The sequence below is a fragment of the Rhipicephalus microplus genome, chromosome 9, assembly GCF_043290135.1.
Source record: "Rhipicephalus microplus isolate Deutch F79 chromosome 9, USDA_Rmic, whole genome shotgun sequence".
Classification (NCBI taxonomy): domain Eukaryota; kingdom Metazoa; phylum Arthropoda; class Arachnida; order Ixodida; family Ixodidae; genus Rhipicephalus; species Rhipicephalus microplus.
In genome coordinates, this window is record NC_134708.1 from 4,696,713 (window position 1) to 4,715,373 (window position 18,661).

General features: G+C 46.2%; 4 protein-coding genes across 7 annotated transcripts in view; 2 read left to right on the forward strand and 2 right to left on the reverse strand.

Annotated features, from left to right (window-relative positions):
- The window catches only part of LOC119163361 (SLIT-ROBO Rho GTPase-activating protein 1), a 67,448-nt gene extending 65,003 nt beyond the window's left edge, over positions 1-2,445 (forward strand). Inside the window, exon 17 of one of the 2 annotated variants that reach the window (XM_037415344.2) lies at positions 1,725-1,914. Coding sequence is in view for 1 of the 2 variants with exons in the window: in XM_037415343.2 (XP_037271240.2) it covers positions 1,725-1,995 (271 nt within the window). In the remaining variant the exon portion in view is untranslated. Of the gene's footprint in view, positions 1-1,724 lie in introns of both variants that reach the window. The other variant, XM_037415343.2, reaches the window with a different exon arrangement.
- Positions 1-18,661, reverse strand: part of shot (dystonin-like protein short stop) — a 710,700-nt gene that overhangs the window by 181,467 nt on the left and 510,572 nt on the right. The gene's annotated exons all lie outside the window — the stretch shown is intronic.
- On the reverse strand, positions 2,009-18,080 carry LOC119163362 (ornithine decarboxylase). Its single transcript, XM_037415345.2, has 7 exons — positions 17,921-18,080; positions 17,557-17,707; positions 16,296-16,392; positions 11,632-12,016; positions 9,348-9,513; positions 3,720-4,162; positions 2,009-2,196 (listed from the first exon to the last, which is right to left on the reverse strand). Exons 2-7 carry the CDS (start codon positions 17,626-17,628, stop codon positions 2,040-2,042), a joined length of 1,320 nt encoding a protein of 439 aa, XP_037271242.1. The 5' UTR covers positions 17,629-17,707; positions 17,921-18,080; the 3' UTR covers positions 2,009-2,039.
- Yod1 (Yod1 deubiquitinase) overlaps positions 18,499-18,661 on the forward strand; it is a 52,883-nt gene continuing 52,720 nt past the window's right edge. The window contains exon 1 of the mRNA XM_075874385.1: positions 18,499-18,643. The gene's annotated coding sequence lies outside the window, so the exon portion shown is untranslated. The remainder of the gene's footprint in view (positions 18,644-18,661) is intronic.

An 18,661-nucleotide genomic window follows, 5' to 3' on the forward strand; every position in this document is an offset into this window, starting at 1 on the left:
CTATCACTCAGGCAATGGCCTGTCTAGCCAACGCCTGAATTTGCCACATGAGAGTGGGAATCTATATACGACACAAGAAGCGCAGTTAACAAACCTCATTTTATGTTTTTTAGCAAAGCTGATGAGTCTCCTTTTTTGCAAAACAGGAGTGCCGCAAGGTGGTGTACTTAGCTGCACACTTTTCATTATCGAAATGAATTCGTTGCGCTTGTCTATCCCTCAAAATATGTTGTACTGCACACATGTCGACGACGTCCAGCTTGGTCTTAAGTCTTGTAATCTGGCCATGTGTGAGTGGCAGGCAGGTTCGGCAGGTGGAAATGTTGTAGGCCCGTGTACTCAGATTTGGGTGCACGTTAAAGAACCCCAGGTGGTCGAAATTTCCGGAGCCCTCCACTATGGCGTCTCTCATAATCATATGGTGGTTTTGGGACGTTAAACCCCACATATCAATGAGGTTCTGCTTGCTTTGAACAAAGTCTCCAATTGGAAAGAAGAAGACGGGTTCCGACTGAATGCACAGAAAAGCAAGTGCGTTTTGTTCTCCAGGAAGAGAGGCATTCATTCCTAACCCGATATTCAACTGCATGGGCAACGTTTTTCTGTTAATACTTAACACAAATTCTTAAACCTAATATTGGACGCCAAGCTAACCTTCATACCCACATCAAGTATCTAAAAAACAAGTGCATAAAAGCCATGAATGTTCTAAAGGTGTTGTCACACACTATGTGGGCACGTGACAAGAAGTGTCTGACCAATTTGTATACAAGCCTCATGCGTACTCGCCTAGACTACGGGGCAATAGCATATCAGTCTGCAACACCTACTGCCCCGCCACGGTGGTCTAGTGGCTAAGGTACTCGGCTGCTGACCCGCAGGTCGCGGGATCACATCCCGGCTGTGGCGGCTGCATTTCCGATGGAGGTGGAAATGTTGTAGGCCCGTGTACTCTGATTCGGGTGCGTGTTAAAGAACCCCAGGTGGTCGAAATTTCTGGAGCCCTCCACTACGGTGTCTCTCAATCATATGGTGGCTTTGGGACGTTAAACCCCACAAATCATCAATGCAACACCTACTGCCCTTAAAATGCTTGACCCTGTTCATCTAGGCATCCGCCTCTCTACAAGTGCTTTTTGCACTAGCCCCGTGGAAAGCCTGTACGTGGAATCGAACGAATGGTTCCTCCACATACGTAGATGTTACATGTCTTTTAAATATTATCTCAAAGTGAACGCAGACAAGGAACATCCTTCACATTCCACAATTAATGACATGTCAAGCCTGGCTGTGTTTGAGACACTGCCTTCTATGAGACAGCCCTTTGAAGCCAGTTCTGTAGCTGTGGCAACCGAAACAAATGGCAAAAAAAAGTGAGCACATCATCGAGGTGTGTATTTCAATAACTTAATCTATAACGCTCGCGTGAGTAAAGCAAACGTCTCGTACAATGGATCCATGGGGGACAACGCCACAAGTAGTTTCCCGTAGATCCCTCGTGGAGAGCCCGCACTGCCGACCCCACATGCGCGGTACCTTGTTATGTTGTATTGGCATATTGTACAAAGCTATAATATAGCATGTCACTAGTTATGTACTTGATTCAGCTGTAAAACTCATGGTGATGTATAAAAGTAGTGAATAAATGTGCATGTGTTGGTTGCACGACTGTGAACTGTCTTCATGGTTGGTGGTAGAAAGTATGCTTGCCCTCTGCAATGCAGGGATGATGACGTGCCACCCACAGCCATAGATGCCGTGGCTAGCCTGGATGCTTACGACATCAGCCAGGAGTCTTCAAACCAGGAGCTGGCACGCGATCTCGACACTGCATTGGCTCGGGTGCACGTGTCCATTGACAGCATTGAGCGCAGCCATGCACCGGACCTGGTACAAGACCTGCCCGACGACATGACAGCAGCAGAGCGTTTTGCCTTGTCCAACCAATGCACGCTCAAGAAAGGTCCCGCCACCAGCAGTGCCTTGAAAGAGTGAATTTTCACAAGTGTGCCACTTTTATCATTTTTTTTTATTGGGCTTCAGCCGTGCACCTCCGCAAGCGGGGGCGGCGCCTTGTCCAACGCCGCCCCCGCGCCCTGTCCCGGAGTTGTTCCACATGTGTCCGCTGTCTGCTGCACAGCTGTGCCCAGGTGGTGAGCGAGGTTATTCCAGAACGCCATGCCCTGCAGCTGCACCCTGCAGGAGAATGGGACCGACTCAAAAGTCTACAAACGCACAGCAATATCTCATTTTACGAAGCCACAGAGTAGGCTACTATTATCAGGGAAGATCACAGGCCACTACACTGTCTATGCACGGTGCTTTCCACCCTACGAATGTCGGTGGAAATTTATCATGTAACATTGCAAGTGTGTTTGCAAGACTGACAAGAGAACTTTTTTATATCGTGTAATTAAGAATAAATTTTGTCTTACCATCCCAAAATGGTTGCAACAACATTTAATAATTTTGTTCTTTCCCATTCTTATTAATCTTGCTACTGCAGTGAGGAGTGTTAGCTTGAAGGTGTCCCATAGAAGCAGTGCCTACAGTAGCAACACGACCAATCATCCCACTGCACAAGTACACAGTGGGGATGCAAGCATCCCTGCAGTGTGCTCTCGGGTACACAAGACTGTAGACACTATTTAGCCTAAACACGAGCAGTTTGTCCATAGTATTGCCCAATGGATCTCTGCAATTACAAAACAATTTGGAAGGTACTGCAAGTCAGTCTCTTTATGCCTGGTGTTAAGGCATTGCCTTAACGGATAAGCATGAGAAAACAGCGATGGCGAGGTGGCCGGTGACAATGGGTGGGCCATTACGACTCAGTCATCTGCATATGTGATGGGCGAAGCGCCGACGGTACAAGCGCATCACGCTACCGTTCGCAAGTTCGCCGCATCGAGCAAGGTACTTGCACGCGTTGCTTACAGAATTTGTCTTCATTGTGCTAGACGAAAAGACTACTTGCCGCACTCAGGCACGATCCCGAGTGAAGCATGCACGAACGTGCGCATGCATTAGATTGCAAACCTGGCATGCGACGGCGAGAGAACAGTAAGCGACGCGGTTCACGCAACTATCCAGGGACGATTGGTTCCATGGCGGTACCGCGCTTCAGTGGAACGGCGCGAGCTCATTGTGGATGTGGCTGAATTCACTTGCGAGAAAACTGACATTGTTTAACATGCAAAAAGGCTTAGCTTGTCAGTGGAGGGGTTGTTTACTCTTTTTAATAATTATACACAGAAAAAAAATGGTTTGGCTCTTAAATGGACATTTTTATGGGGAGAGTTCATATACAACTACTGATCCACTTATCGCGTCACTTTCGTGTTTGACTGTACTACGTGCAACAGGTGGTATGCTGTAATGTACTGTTTGACAAAATCTGTGTTGACCAGACTGTCAGCTAAAACACCACACCTTTCCAGCCTCTGTTGTACAGAGCCTTTTTGAATGGCAACATTTTTGTGCTCATCGCGCAGATATTCTGCCAGTTCCACCAATAGACTAACTAAGGGTGCTATTCCAAAGTGATGTATTTTCTAATTCTATGCGTTTGCACGCACTCATAGTCAGCCAGCTTATCAATCTTGCTAGAGACTAGCAAGTGCAAAGAGCATAAATGTTGTTAGCATTGAAAGAGACATCGCTCTACAAAAGCACCCTAGCCAAATCAGCTGTGCTACCGTGTTGTGCAGAATACTCACATGGTGGGATATGTAAGAGTGTATTTGACCTCTGGCGCTTGGAAGCCGTTGAAGTTTGACGCAGCGCACAGCGTGTAGGCACCCATGTTCTCAAAGACGACCCAGTCGCCAGTCTGAAGCTCTGGCAGCAGGGCATCTTCCAGCACAAGATCCATGGAGTCGCACGTTGGTCCCCAGAGGGAGCAGAGGCGCCGAGGGCCATCGCTGCTGTTCAGTGCAAAGGGCACCGGCTCTGCATGGTCAAAAACTGTGCAGTTGAAGGAGCCGTAGACACCGTCGTTCAGGTAGTACATGAGCCGATCGCCAGCCTCTCGCTTGGCAATCACTGTCGTGTAAAGCGTGAATGCCGACGACACGAAGAAGCGGCCCGGTTCTGCAATCACCCGAACCCCACTCTCCTCTGGGAAATGTTCTGCCAAACTGGTGTTGATGGTGTAGGCAATCTGAAATGACAATGAATATGCACTGAGCAATGGTGACATGGCACTGAAATTCGCCGTGTTGAAATACTGGACAGCATCATAAAACAACCGTGTAGAAGACTGCATCGAGCCCCATTTGTTCGAGTAGTGGAATACATTACTACACAGGGAATACACACGTGACACGAGAGCGGGTGCACCTATGTGCGCAGCAATTGCAGTGCTTAGGAACATTCAGCTTGTGAGTGACTAAAGTGTTTGGTTGTGTGTGCTGCCGCATTAAAAGGAGACAGCGCAAAGATGATGGTGGTGGCTGTGCGCATCTGCTGCTTGCAGACAAGGCAAGTGATAACCGCTAAGTCAGCTTATCGTCATGAAGCGCTGCAAGGAAAACTTGTTATGCATTGTAGTTACTGCGTGCAAGCAGGCATGCCACATGGTATACTTTTGTATTTCGCTGGCATCTGTTACTGGATACTTACTGATAAACACATATTTACTGGACAAAACGTTGGAAACTGTCTAATCAACTGCAAATTGACCAACTTCCTAATTGAAACTTTTTGCCCAGTTTTGTAGCTTCGGAAGTTAGTTTGCTCATCTGAACTAATTAAGCAAAATAACAGAACACAATTAAGCAAAATAACAGAACACGCACACTAATTGCAAGCGCCAGCATCGGCGTTGCAGCTTTACGATGGCCTGGAGTGGCTGAACACACGAGGTGGGTTTCCCACTAAGGTGAGAGTGGGCGCGCGAATACTCCCAGAATTTCGCATCGTGAAAAGAACTAGCAAATTCTATTTCCGCCAAAACAACTCTTGTACGTTTTCCTGTGACACAAGTGACCAGACGGGACGGCGCAGCTCGCTGCCGAGAAAGCGCGGGTCAAAGCTTTGGCTTTGCTCGCTACTTGATTCTTTGGACAGGAACACCTAAACGTTTCTAGCCTTTTTTCAGGTCTCTGCTGTCTTTAATCTACCTCCAATTATCTATCTTCCTGGTCTGAGCGACCATTTGGTGTTACATTTCGACATCACCATGTCTTTTTCACGTGGAACTGAAAAAGACAAGTACATCCGGGACTACCGCAATGCAGATTTTGACGCCATTAACCAAGATATGTGCGCGTACTTAGACACATTTTGTTGCAATTTTGAAGAGAGAAGTGTACAAGAGAACTGGGACCTTTTCAAAAACTTAGTTACTAATGTCACCAATGCGCACATTCCCCTTCGACGCATACGGAACAACACAAAAAGACCGTGGTATAACACGCATCTAAAACGTTTGTCTAATAGAAAAAAGCGCTATTTCCGCACAGCCAAGTTGCAAAATACTAGTGACTGCTGGGTAGCGTATCAAAATGCTGAGGCAGAATACGTGGAAGCTGTGCGTGCTGCTAAGAATCGTTTCCAAACGCATACGTTGCCTGAATTGTTATCAAGGAACCCCCGGCAATTTTGGAACGTTATCAATTCTAGCCAAAATGCGGATTTATCAATTAACGATGACTCTGGTGAGCCGCTACCACCATCTGAATGTGCCGCGTTATTTAACAATATTTTTTCAGCCAATTTCTCGGGAAATACTGCTGCGCCTGTTGACGCAGTTGTGTGCCGTGACTACCGCTCAATGTTTCCTATCATTTTTGATTCTGCAGGAATTTTGAAGTTAATTGACACCTTAAAAACATCCTCATCATGTGGGACTGACGGTATCAACTCAAAATTTCTCAAACAAACAAGCGCATATTCGTCTCTCTTCTTGTGTAAGATTTTCCAGCAGTCACTTGACCAAGCAACTTTGCCGCTGGACTGGAAGGTCGGTAAGGTTGTGCCGATACACAAGTCTGGTGATAAACACTCCGCTCTTAACTATCGGCCCATTTCACTAACAAGCATTCCGTGTAAACTAATGGAACATGTACTGCATTCACATATTGCGAAACTTTTAGAATCGAATTCATTTTTTACATCGGCCCAACACGGTTTTAGGCGTACGTTTTCCTGTGAAACCCAGTTGCTTCTTTTCACTCATCACCTGCATACCATTCTTGATAAACAATCTCTAATTGACTGCATTTTCCTGGATTTTGCAAAAGCATTTGAAAAAGTCAATCACGCTTTACTAATGCATAAGCTCTCCTCTCTCAACCTTGACTCGAATGTACTGGCATGGCTCAACTACTTTCTAACAAACCGTCTTCAGTACGTCACTGTTAACGGTCATGACTCGCCGGAAATAAGTGTAACATCGGGTGTCCCGCAAGGCTCAGTTCTGGGACCTCTGCTGTTTTTAATATATATTAATGATCTCCCTGACTGCGTTTCTTCATCCGTTCATTTATATGCCGATGACTGTGTGCTTTACAGGGAAATACGTACCGATGATGATAGGAACATCTTGCAGACAGACTTAAATAACATTAGGAATTGGTGCGATAAATGGCTTATGAAATTAAATCCCAAAAAATGCAAGCTAATGACAGTCTCCCGCCAGCCTAATAACTCCTCAACATACAAACTGGGTGATGTTTATCTTGACCAAGTGTCGTCATACCGGTACTTAGGCGTCACCATTTCTTTCAATCTAACATGGAATGCCCATATTAACGTCATCACGAACAATGCTAACCGTACATTGGGATACATACGTCGAAATTTCAGCAACGCCCCACTTTCCTTGAAGATGCTTCTTTATAAAACCCTCGTGCGCTCGAAATTGGAGTACGCTGCTGCAATCTGGAACCCTCACCACGAAAACTTGATTAGGCACCTTGAGCTAATTCAAAATAACGCTGCACGTTTTATTCTATCGGATTATCACCGTACATCAAGCGTAACAGCAATGAAGCACCACTTGTCACTGCCACCTCTATCACTGCGTCGCAAGTACTTCCGCCTTTGCCTTTTCCATAAGACCTACCATCATCCATCACTGCGTAATGAGCTCATTACGCCTCCCACATATCACTCCTCTCGGATCGACCATGAACACAAGGTTAAAGGTACTTTCTGCTACACAAACACATTTTCTTGCTCCTTCATACCGGTCACATCAAACGATTGGAATCGGCTACCAGGTGACATCGTTTCCATCTCTGATCACTCCCTCTTTCGTCATTCTTTATCAGCTCACCTATTTCGCGATAGCTCTCCTTAGTCATCCGATCTATTCCCCTCCTTACGAAGTTCTGTCTCCACGTGTCAAGATGCCAGCGTTTTCCAGTGGATTCTTGATTTTTTGTGTGTGCGTGTCATTTCCCTTACTTTTACACTTTTTTGCTAGTACTGTATAATTTTACTACATTCACTATTTGCTCATTGTGATTTCCTTATTTTTACGTTTCACTTTTGTTGCGCCTCATTGAGTAGAGATTTTTTTTTTTTTTTTTTTTTTGTTCATGTATAAAATAGCACGTATATTTTTCATGTTGTAACCCACTCCCCTCTGTAAAGCTTCGGCGATTGAGGGTAACAAAATAAATAAATAAATAAAAAAAAAAGTTGGCCACGTGCCCTCGGAGCTCGTAGATAACTATCGTGTCGCCGGGATCGCGATTTTGTGCGCAGCGGTTGCGGCATGACTGCAGTTCTGTTTTCAATCCGCGTGCATTGGCTGTGCACGTGCCTTCGAAACTAAGTTGTTTCAAGCTAAATATAATCGCATCTACCGTGGTCTTGTACATAAAGTTTGCGGAGAGCAGCGTTGCGTTGACTGGTCGAGCGTTGGACGCGCGCATACTTTCAGAGTTTTCTCAGTAACGTCGTCGCCATACATGATCGTGTATAGAACGACCACGGTTTCGTCCACAGCGGCTGTGGCAAAAACAACACGCACTGTAGAAGACAGTGCGTGTGCTAGTCGCACGCGTACTTCCGAAGCTTCGAGCACACAGCTTTCGATTGGCTTTCGTTCAATGGTTTCGGTACTAAAGTTCATATAACACACCGCGATTAGGACAAGTGTTCGAAAAATTCAGATTTTGGCCCAACGAATACAGTAGAATTTGGCTAGGGAACTTCAAGAATTCATATCTGCCGCAGTATCGCATCACTGAGACTACTGTACGTTGAGATGAACGCCTCCTAAATTTGTTTATACTAAAATGCTGTGGTTTCGCAAAAAGCCCAGAATGGACTGACCATTTTTGTCAACGCGGCCAGATCACGCACAGAAATTTCGATTTCCGGGAAACTTTCATGACAACTGTACAAACAGAAGAAATGGTAAAAATCCGGGAGACTTTGCAAGTATCAAAATGTAAAGAAGGCACAGTGCAACATTTGTAAACTCTGGCTTACGTTAGCCGAGGCACCCTGTTTAGTATTCAGTGATGCAAGTGCTGCTCCAAACTGCTCCAAAAGAGAATCGCTGCTCCATGCTGTTTCAAACAGTAATTCTTGTTAAAAATTTCTCCAAACATGCTCCAATATGACGCTGAGAGAATGAGAATGACCAACTTTTACTGCCTGACCAACTCTTAAGTTCTAAAGAAACTGAAAAGAAGCTGTGTACTATCATCCCCGTGTGCTAAGAGTGTACAGCATTATGATCTCACTTGTGTGACAAGAATTGGCATCTAAAGCATAGCTTTGCTCATTTGACAGATTTTTTTTCTGTGCTAGACATGCAGGCTAATGCAGTGAAATTCCAAAATGAGCAGCATTGCTTTTATCTCATACCGATTATCTGCTGCTTATCGGCAACAGTTGTGTGGGACTGCGGTTACTTCTAAGATGTAGCGCTCAGCTTTTCCGGTCCGATTTCATATCTGCCGCAAATGCTAGAATTTTAATTTGTAACTAATTTCACAGCACATTTCTGACAACCTGACATTGTTTGCTATGTGAAACTTGCGTTGATAATTGTCTGTTGAATATATTTCATAAGGAATATCAGTGTTTATCAGATGCTTCGACAATGCTCTGAACTCCAATTAACGTACAGCAAATTTAATATGCGCTTTTAAAACGCCAATAGCTGCTATAAACTAGTATTTTTCCCTACTCCGAAAACACTTATGGCTGCTCTAAAGCAGCATTTTTCTCTCCATAGTATGCTCCAAAAAGTAAAAAGGCACTTCCATCACTGAGTATTCAAGTAGAAACAAATCTTGGAGTGATCACTATGCTCCCCAATGACAGGAAGGGTTATAACACCAGAACGCAGCTTTTTTGCACGAAAAAATGTGGTAGCCCACCTGGTCGAAGAGCTTCTGGAAGCCCCGGTCTCCTGGGTAGCCACCCCCAATATCGAGCAGAGTCATGGGAAAGCCCAGAGCGAGTCCTTGGTCGAACACCTGACGAGCACTTTCGATGGCACGTGCAAATGACTGGGGCTCGTGGCTGTTGCTCCCCACATGGAAGCTGCAATAGAACACAGTCAGCACTGCTAAACTGAAACATTAAAGTTGCATGTCGTAATTTCTGAATTTTACAATGCAAATTCAGCACATGAACATTGATGCAATGTTGCTAATTTCAAGTTTTGCCCTTACTGGTTAAATTAAATTCCTTGAATTCTACAATTTTTGAATTAGTGCTTTGAAAGTGGAGTTACACACATGTGAAGATCAAAGCACCGCCCTCTCTCATTTCGCTCACTTCATTCGTCCACAGTGCTCCTTATCACAGACCAGCAGGTAGTGTGCCTAGCTGCTAGAAAACATGTTCTCTTGCTCGACCAGACAATAGCATCTGCTCCAGCCAACATCTTGATCACACTGGTAATGTTGCAACCAGCACTGGCAATGCAGGAAAGGCCAAGAGTAGGGCACGAAATTTTTTATTTTGTCGCCGCCAGTGGCCACACCACTTAGTGCTCTCGAATTCAGCACTGCTGACCATGATGCCATTCTAAACTTAATGTGCATGTTTCCTTGAAAATTTAAAATACTGTTAGTGGATGAGGTGGCGCCCAGTTCGCAGAGTCTGTCAACCTCGTCTTCTTCCCTGTTCTCTTTGTCGTTCTCGTCCGCCCGTTACAATATCAGAGGCGGCTTTGGGCCCTTATATCACAGAGTAAGCAAGAATTTTACCAACGAACTAAAACATTCGTTTTAGTAGACGCTATCAAAGGCTGCAATGTCACGGCGTATCATACGATGGTCAGAGTTGTTGAATCGTGCCATTGCATGATTTCAAACTGAAATACGGACATTCCCCACTCAAGAAGGGCTGAAAATTTCTACACATGCAGTATCAGCAAAAATGTATGCCATACTGCACAAACACGCTGCTCACTTCGTCAATGCAGCATCACTAGTGGGCTTGCACAATGCAGCGCACAAAATGCTACTTGGCTCGTTTTTCCACTAACAGGTGGTGCCACAATCAGCAGAGCGCAATGACTTTGCCCAATGGCATGTCGAGATTTCAATACATGAAGCCTATGGGGAGTTACGAGCAGTAGTATATAGCGTTTTACATGCTAAAGCCAGGACATGATTAGGACTCTCGTCGTAGTGGAGGGCTCTAAAAATTTGGACCATCTGGTGTTGTTTTATATGCACCGACATGGCACAGAACACGAGCTTTGCACATTTTGCCTTCATCAGGATGTAACAGCCATGGCCTGGATCCAACCAGTAATCCTTGGGTCAGCAGCCAAGCACTGCAATAAGGAGCTTTAAGACTAGCATGATAGAAGCATAGTTTCCTATAAGTTCATTACAGGAAACTCTGGCGCTAGTGTCTATTGGAGCTGCAATACATGGCGCTTCAACCAGCGTGGAAACGATGGGTAGTACACAAATTTATCTAATCTTTCTTTTAGCTCACCGAATGTGTAGAAGTTACACGTCACCACCGTAACTTTTTTTTTTTTACCGGAGGAAGGAGGAGGGGGCTCATTACTTAAGTCGGAGTTCACAACGATCCATTCTTTTATCCGAAACAAATGCCATAACAATAAAGCGACAAGTGCATTCTAAGCCGCAAGCACAAAGATTGGGCAAGGCAAATCCATGCCGTGCCCATCATTCCTATGATGGCTGAACATCATTCCTATGATTGCTGAACATCATTCCTATGATGGCTATGTGAACTCGCAGAGTTCACAACGATCCATTCTTTTATCGGAAACAAATGCCATAATAAAGCGACAAGTGCATTCTAAGGCGCAAGCACAAAGATTGGGCAAGGCAAATCCATGCCGTGCTCATCATTCCTATGATGGCTGAACATCACTCCTATAATTGCTGAATATCATTCCTATAATGGCTATGTGAACTCGTAGAGTTCACAACGATCCATTCTTTTATTGGAAACAAATGCCATAATAAAGCGACAAGTGCATTCTAAGGCGCAAGCACAAAGATTGGGCAAGGCAAATTCATGCCGTGCCCATTATTCCTATGATGGCTGAATAACTGCAGCGCCCGAGTTCCTCTATTAAACATTGTGGGAGAATATGGATAGAAGGATTGTGTGATGGTTACACGTGCCCATTCAAGACCTCTGTAGTGAAGCTGCACATGAACCCACCTGACGCCCACCACAGAGAGGCCAAGTTTGCGGGCCACAGACAGGAGATGCGGTGCATCATCCAATTCGCAGCCAAACTTCAGGCCCAGCTTGCAGACAGAACCAGAGTCATCAACGCGCAGGCGCAGGACCAGGCGTGCCACTGGGTACAGCTCGCGCACCTTATACAGCTCCAACTCGTTGTCAAAGGTCATGAGGTCAACACCAACGGCCGCAGCATGCTTGATGAACGAGCGGGTCTTGCACGGGTTGGCATAGATGATGCGATTGCTGGCCACTCCCACTGCCCGAATGGTGTCAATTTCGGCCTTGCTGGCACAATCAAAACCCAACCCCAGGCCCGCCAGGAGTTCCAGTACGGCTGGATCGCCATTGCACTTGACAGCTGCAAACATGATTCATTCAATAATTTAGTTTGGTCACTGTGTCGATCCTCAATTAAGAAGGTTTAAACCTGACATAAAGCAAGATTTTGTTCCCACTATCGCTAAGTAACACAAACACGAAGTTTCTCAACTGTACTGGCCATCGTGGATATGCCAGTTTTTGAATGTGCAAGAATGTTTCAGCTTGGCCTCACATGTGGAAACAGATGCGCGGATAAAGCTTAAAACAAACGCTTCATGATCATGTTCACTTGTTCTGTATACTGCATTTTCTAATATTAATGGAATATTCTTAACAATGTAAGCGAAATATTCACAGTTAGCGACAAACGCTGAATTGTCACAGCAGTTGACCACTTGATGCCGAAACAGTTGCACTCCCTTCAGGATCGACGGAGGACATTGCTACTTTCTTCCTGGAGGCAACCTTTCCGGGACATGGCGCGCCGCATGTCCTTTAGAGTGACCACTACAGGGCACTTCTTTCGAAACTATTTGAAGACGTTCTCCACGCACCATCTATAAGATGACTTCCAGCTACCATCTCCAGGCTAACAGCCTCACACAGCACTTCCATCAAACTTTGTCCAATATGATATCCATGTATATCAACGCCGACCACACAAACTGGGATACCATTCGTGACCATTGTGTACAATACCGCTATGCAGTCAAATATACAAGTAAAATATGCCTACCAATCACAAGTCAAATGTGCACCGTAAAACAACACATTGGACTAACTTTAACAACTCAATATGATTACGTGCTGCCTTGAACTGAACACTATGTACTAGCTGGCATTGATGAGCATTGCTACTTTTACCAGTGGTTGGTTGACGAGGGACCAGTAACCTACACCACGTTGTTTCGCGGTTCTAGTTTGCCTTCACTGCAGCTGCCAGAGCCAGGGTGATCTAGGAATGCATGCAACTATTTGCCGTGCACCCAGCCACTTCTGGCAGCGGCATACTTACAGTGCACCTAATACCATTCGTCAACTAGTCATTATAAGTAAACTACAGTTACAACAAAGACAGGCAAATTACACACAACAGAAGTGGATGAGGCATTCCACAAATAAAAAAAACTCAAGTGTTGTGTTATCCAACCTTCTTGGCATTATCATCAATGGAAATGGGCCTGCTAACTCTTTCGCTACTGCACCTATTCAAATCATTCAATTTGAGCAATGCATTTTCAAGTTGGAATTCTCGTGCGCTCACGGAGTTTGCGGGCACCTAACGCCACCTACGTAAGAAAGTGGGAAACGCACAATGAGATCTGTGATGTGGTTGCTTTTTTACTTTAGGGAAGTTTTTCCCTAGCCTCAAGAAGTTTCAGGTAGCTGCTTGTGCGCGCTGATCATGGCATAGTTTTCCCGTGCGAACGGCCCTAAAAGATGACACGTTTCTCGCGAATGAAGCGCATCAACAGCAGATTTTGAGGATGAAATCAGCAGCAGTGAGTCTGTAGAAGAAGACATCAAATTTCAGCCCCTATGGCGAGGATGCGTCATAGGGCAAGCCACAAAATTCAGCGAGTGAGTGCCGGCTGTATGTGTGGCGCACATTTTCTTGTAACTAGTATAGTAGTTACAGGCCGCGTAGCGAGTACTCACAGCAAGTTTACTCATTTTGAGAGTCTCAACGTTCTACAGACACGATTCCTGGCTGGTGTTTGTCAAGCATGTGCACCGTCTTTCAAGACGAAACCCGGGGGTCGTAGACGCACTTCAGAGTAACTCTCACCGTTTTTTCCGAGTATGATTTCATCCAGCTGTTTTTCACTGCACATCTGACCAGCATGACCTGCGACTTGTGGGGGTGCTGACACCCCCTGTAAATTGTTTTGTGCCTTGTGGCACACATGTTTCATGCATTGGCCGCATTTCAGTACTGAGCGGTAGGTGGCGTTGTGCTCGCGAGCGTTTATCGCCACCATCGTCATCATGGTTAAAGCTAAAGCGGTAGCGCCGGCAATGATGCCTGGCGGAAAGCCTAGGTGATGGCACGAAACAGATGAGCGGGTCTCTTTGGCGGGTGGCGGTTGGCGCAAGCAGTTGTCTGTAGCGGTGGGTCCCCGGTGTGTGGCACTGCAGGCTGCGCGCCTGGGGCTCACATGGTAATTCAAGCGTTGGTGAAGCTGCCTTGAATGTGTTTTGTCATGTTGAATGTGGTGTAATATTTTGCAAGTTTGTTTAGCGTATTGATCACAATCGATGTTGTAATTCAGCTGACGATATCATTCTAAATGTTAGTTAAATGTGTGCTGCTTGGTCCGTTCCGAGCGCGTCTCCCCTGTCCGTTTATTCCAAAAGCGTGGCGCTCCCCACATCGACACCCCACAGACTACACCAACAAATATGCGTGTACATGTTTTATAGAGGCAGACATAGGCGAAAAGGAGCGGTTCGTGGAGGAACTTCACTCTCGATGAAGTGCAATGGAATCCTTATTTACATATAAATCTGAGTTACCTCGCCTTCATCTATACTGGAATACCTCAGAGTAATTTTCAGGCTTGATTTATGTTAATACTATGCGCAGAAGCCGTTTTTTTCGTTCCTTCTCTTTGTATATGTCATGTACTCCGAACAAACAAACCCCGTCTGCAAAGGCAAGCAGCACAGGATAACCCATCTACGGCAGCTCTTTCTTTTTTGTGGAAAGAACAGTTTTTGGCGAAAATTCTTGAAACTTGTGCAACCTTTTTGCAACATTAGAAGCTAGGAATTCTATACCTAATTATTTCTAACATCATTATTTTTATATTGTTCTTCTTTAAAGTGTTAACTTTATAATCACTGCAGAAATTTTTCATTTGAGACATTTTTTACTTAATGTGTATAATAAATATATATGCTACATTGATGTTACGGACAGACGATTTATCTACTGTTTGTTACCCAATAATGTAAGGCATTATTATCTAGCCACAAAAATTGTTTTTTTACACCTAGTAAAAATGGCTCCTTTTCCCTTATTAGCGAAAGAGTTTATCGGGAACGACTAGAAAGCCGTACATGGATTGACAAGTGTATCTAGTTTGACAAAGAGCACGCACGCTTGCTTCAAAAAAGTACATGTCATTTTTATTAATACCAGTTGCAAGTACAGCGTCATGTGCACACTTTGTCTAGTCTGTAAAGACTAATACATTTTTATCAAGAAACAAATATCTAGTATGCATTTGCTGATTTCACAGACTGTTTGATTCAGGTGGTTGTGTACAACAAACAATTTCTTTTTCTATGAACAGTATACCACGTGCATCACTGGTTTGATCATAACCAGTCACAAACATTAAACTTTTGTAGTTAAGAGATGCTTTTTCTCTTAATTACAGCACAACAGCTTGAAAGTGCTATATGCATTAATGTTCAGCAATGCGATGTGTTAGGACAATGCAATGGCACGCACCAATTTTGTGAGACAGTGACAAGCTCTGCCCTGTCAATTGACCATTTGCGGAAAAGCGAGCGCCACCTGCCGTCTAAACAGGGAAGCAGCGCTCGCGCTTTTGGTTGGAAAGGCATTCGTGAACTAACATGTGCTAGGCAGCGTTCGGCGGCTCGCGTGCGCCTGTTTTATTGATTTAGTGTTGTTTCTTTGCCGGAAACGTGCGCTGCTTACGGAAACAACATGATAGAAGAAGAAAAGATCCCGTTTGCGTTTGTGGAAACGGGATGGAGCGAGGATTTTTCGCGTTGCAGCCTGAGCAACGACGACGTGTGGCGGTACCTACACTCCGCTACTTCGACCGTTCGCCAGGCTCATCGCGGCTGGTCCTTCAAGGAAGAAGGATACGTCAAACACTTGAAGTTGAACCTCCAAACATCTGATGACGAACTAGGTCTGGTGAGAGCGGCGTGCGCACCGTCCATGAATGCGCGCTGCAGATCCGAGAATGTTTGTTGGGCGCCCACGGCGAACCGTCGGCATTCTGTCTCCTCACAGCAGCTACCCAAGCATCTCTCTTTTCGGCACGTAGCCTCGCGGACGGGAACCTGTAGAAATGCGTGCTTCCTTTCTGAGTAAAATAATTCGTGCAGCCGTAGGCCACACAGTGCGCTGGCATTTCTGTACGCTGCTAAAGCGAGGCGACTTAGTTCAGTGACGGCACAGAGATGCACGAGTGACGGCCGGCCCGGCTCGTGTTTTCCAACCAAAACCAAAGCGCCCATTGAGGGCGCCAGCTGCGCCGTTACCGCGCATGCGCAGAAGCTTTTCCGCAAATGGTCAATTCCTGCAGCAGTGAAGAAAAAAAATCGCTCACCGTAGAAGGGCTCGACGCGCGGGATCTTCAGCTTCCAGACTTTCACCTTGTACAGAATGTCACCAACGTCAACGACGAAGAATGGCTGATCATTGTCCTGAAATCATGGGCACCACCACGGCGTTAGCTTGCACAGAATAAAAAAACAAAAAAATGGCAGGCCTGCACAGAAGGCACAGCACAGTCACAGCGAAAGCTAGAAGAGCGGCATTTTGGAATGTTTTATAAACACTTATTGGGTAACTACTGCAAGCACACTTGCTTGATACCCACTATGGCACTAAGAATAAACATTTTCGGGTAGTAGGCCCGCATTCACTACGGTCATTCTCAGAAGAAGCGTGGTATACGTCAAAACCCCTGCAAAAACTTTTGTGTCAATTGTTCAAGCAGTGGCTGAGGACGATGAGGAATTATGCCTGAAATGGGTATGTGCCACAGTTAATAGGTGAACAAGAACGAGCTTTTGTAATGGGTTAGAGCATTGGACAACCCACTCGTTACTCTATTCGCATTGTGCAACGACTGGTTGTTCTTTCACTGTTAAAACGCTTTATGAATTAACGCGATTGCTTACCCGACATCAAGCATGCCTAATGCAAGTTTGCCAACAAGTCCCAACCACCAGCGTGGCTCAGTGGTAGAATACTGGGTTCGAATTCGCGGAACCGGGTTCGAACCCAAATGTCATTGGTACTAGCTTTGTTTTTTCTCATTTCGTGCGTTGTGGTTACGGACACTGGCGGCGACAGCAGACAACTACGGCGCCGCACGTGACCCGAGTTTTGATCTCTTAACAGCTTTCGCTGTAAAAACTTTCACATGAAGCCTGCAACATGGTCATCTTTACGCGTAGCATAGGATCGCCTGCTTCACGCAAAATGGGTCGCCTACCGTTTCAAGTGTTGGCAGCTGTAGCGAACGTGGCAAATTGCCAGCAGTGACAGCAGCAGTCCGCCGCTTATTGCATGTGCGCGACTGTGCGCGCTATCTCTATACGATTGTTTCTACAGACGGACAGCGATTTCGGGATCGGGGTAATCGTGACCTTTACCCTGTACGCGACTGAGAGCTTTTTTTTTTTCTTTCAATCGAGAGACTTTCTGATCGGCACTTGAGCGCTGTCGCTACAACAGTTGCGTTGGCAAGCGTAGCCACTTTATCTCGCCGTACGAGAGACGACACGCACTTCTTTCTCCGCTATGGCCGCAAATGCACATCGCATGCGCAGCTGCTGCACAAGCAGCAGTGGTCGACGTACCGGGTTTGATGTGATGGAACGAACCATGCTGACGGATCCCACCATGGGGTCCACAACCTCGCACGTCTTCATAGCCTCAGCTCTCGTCCCAAGGCGGTCCGCTCCCGCTAATGCGGATCTTGGGCAGGCGGACCCGTGCGGTCAGGCCCCCCTGAAACACACACAAACCCAACTTCGTCCACGGTCGATACAGCGGCGTCTTTATCGCAGAGGCTCGCAGGCCCGACATTTTCTTTTTAGTAGTCTCCCCACCCTGCTGCACCGGCGTCGGATTCTCTCGACACAACGGCCACGGATAAACACGCGAATTCCAAGAAATCAGTCGTCAAGCCTCGACGACTGTTTCGACCGCGCAGCGCCATACCTTGGGAGAAGCGTCCCAGCCGCCGGAGATGATTAGGGACGGAATGGTTGGATTTTGGGTGGCAACAACGATGAAATACCGTGCGCGCGTAGTAGACAGGACGAGCAGCGGAACAGTTGGAAGGGGCGCAGATATGGCGAGGCGGCGGGTTTTATACTTTCGCAGCGAGGAGGACTAGGCCACGTGATCGTGCGTCAGAGAATCACTGGTAGTGGGCCGGACGGCGCGGGTTTTTGAGTGCTCGCGTGTGTCTGGTTTTATCGATCACAAGAGCGTGCACGTGCATGTCAGCCACCAGCGTACAGAGATAAGGGCAACCGCAGTCGCTGCTGATTCATATGGCAGTCGGTGGCGCGCGCCGCCGTTTTACGGGGTCCAGAGGCGGAGGCTTCCGAGGCCTGTCCGCGCGGAAGTGGACTATTGCAACCGCGGGCACAACCATGCGCCTACTCTTAAGAACGCGTCCTTCGCTGTCCCTTTCTTCAAGCGCAACAGACGTCTTATACACCGCAGCAATTGCGCACTGCCCTATCAACAGCTGCTATCTATATCGCTTCTCTAACGCATTGTTCGTAATACGCCGACGCCATCCATGGCCGTATCGCAGCAAGTTGCTGCACCATCCTAAAAAGAGTTTTCTTTTTTCTGTACGGAAGGTACGACAGATACGGACTGTGTTTGTCGCCGGCTGTCGCAACTGGCAACTTTTGGAACTACCACAAGGTGCGATGCTTCCTGAAT

Coding starts and splice junctions, on each gene's coding strand:
- LOC119163362 (XM_037415345.2), bottom strand. CDS start 17,628: ATGAAGACGTGCGAGGTTGTGGACCCCATGGTGGGATCCGTCAGCATG. Junction 16,393..17,556: donor GTTCCATCACATCAAACCCG/GTACGTCGACCA, acceptor CCATGATTTCAG/GACAATGATCAGCCATTCTT. Junction 9,514..11,631: donor CTCTCTGTGGTGGGCGTCAG/GTGGGTTCATGT, acceptor GTTCTATTGCAG/CTTCCATGTGGGGAGCAACA.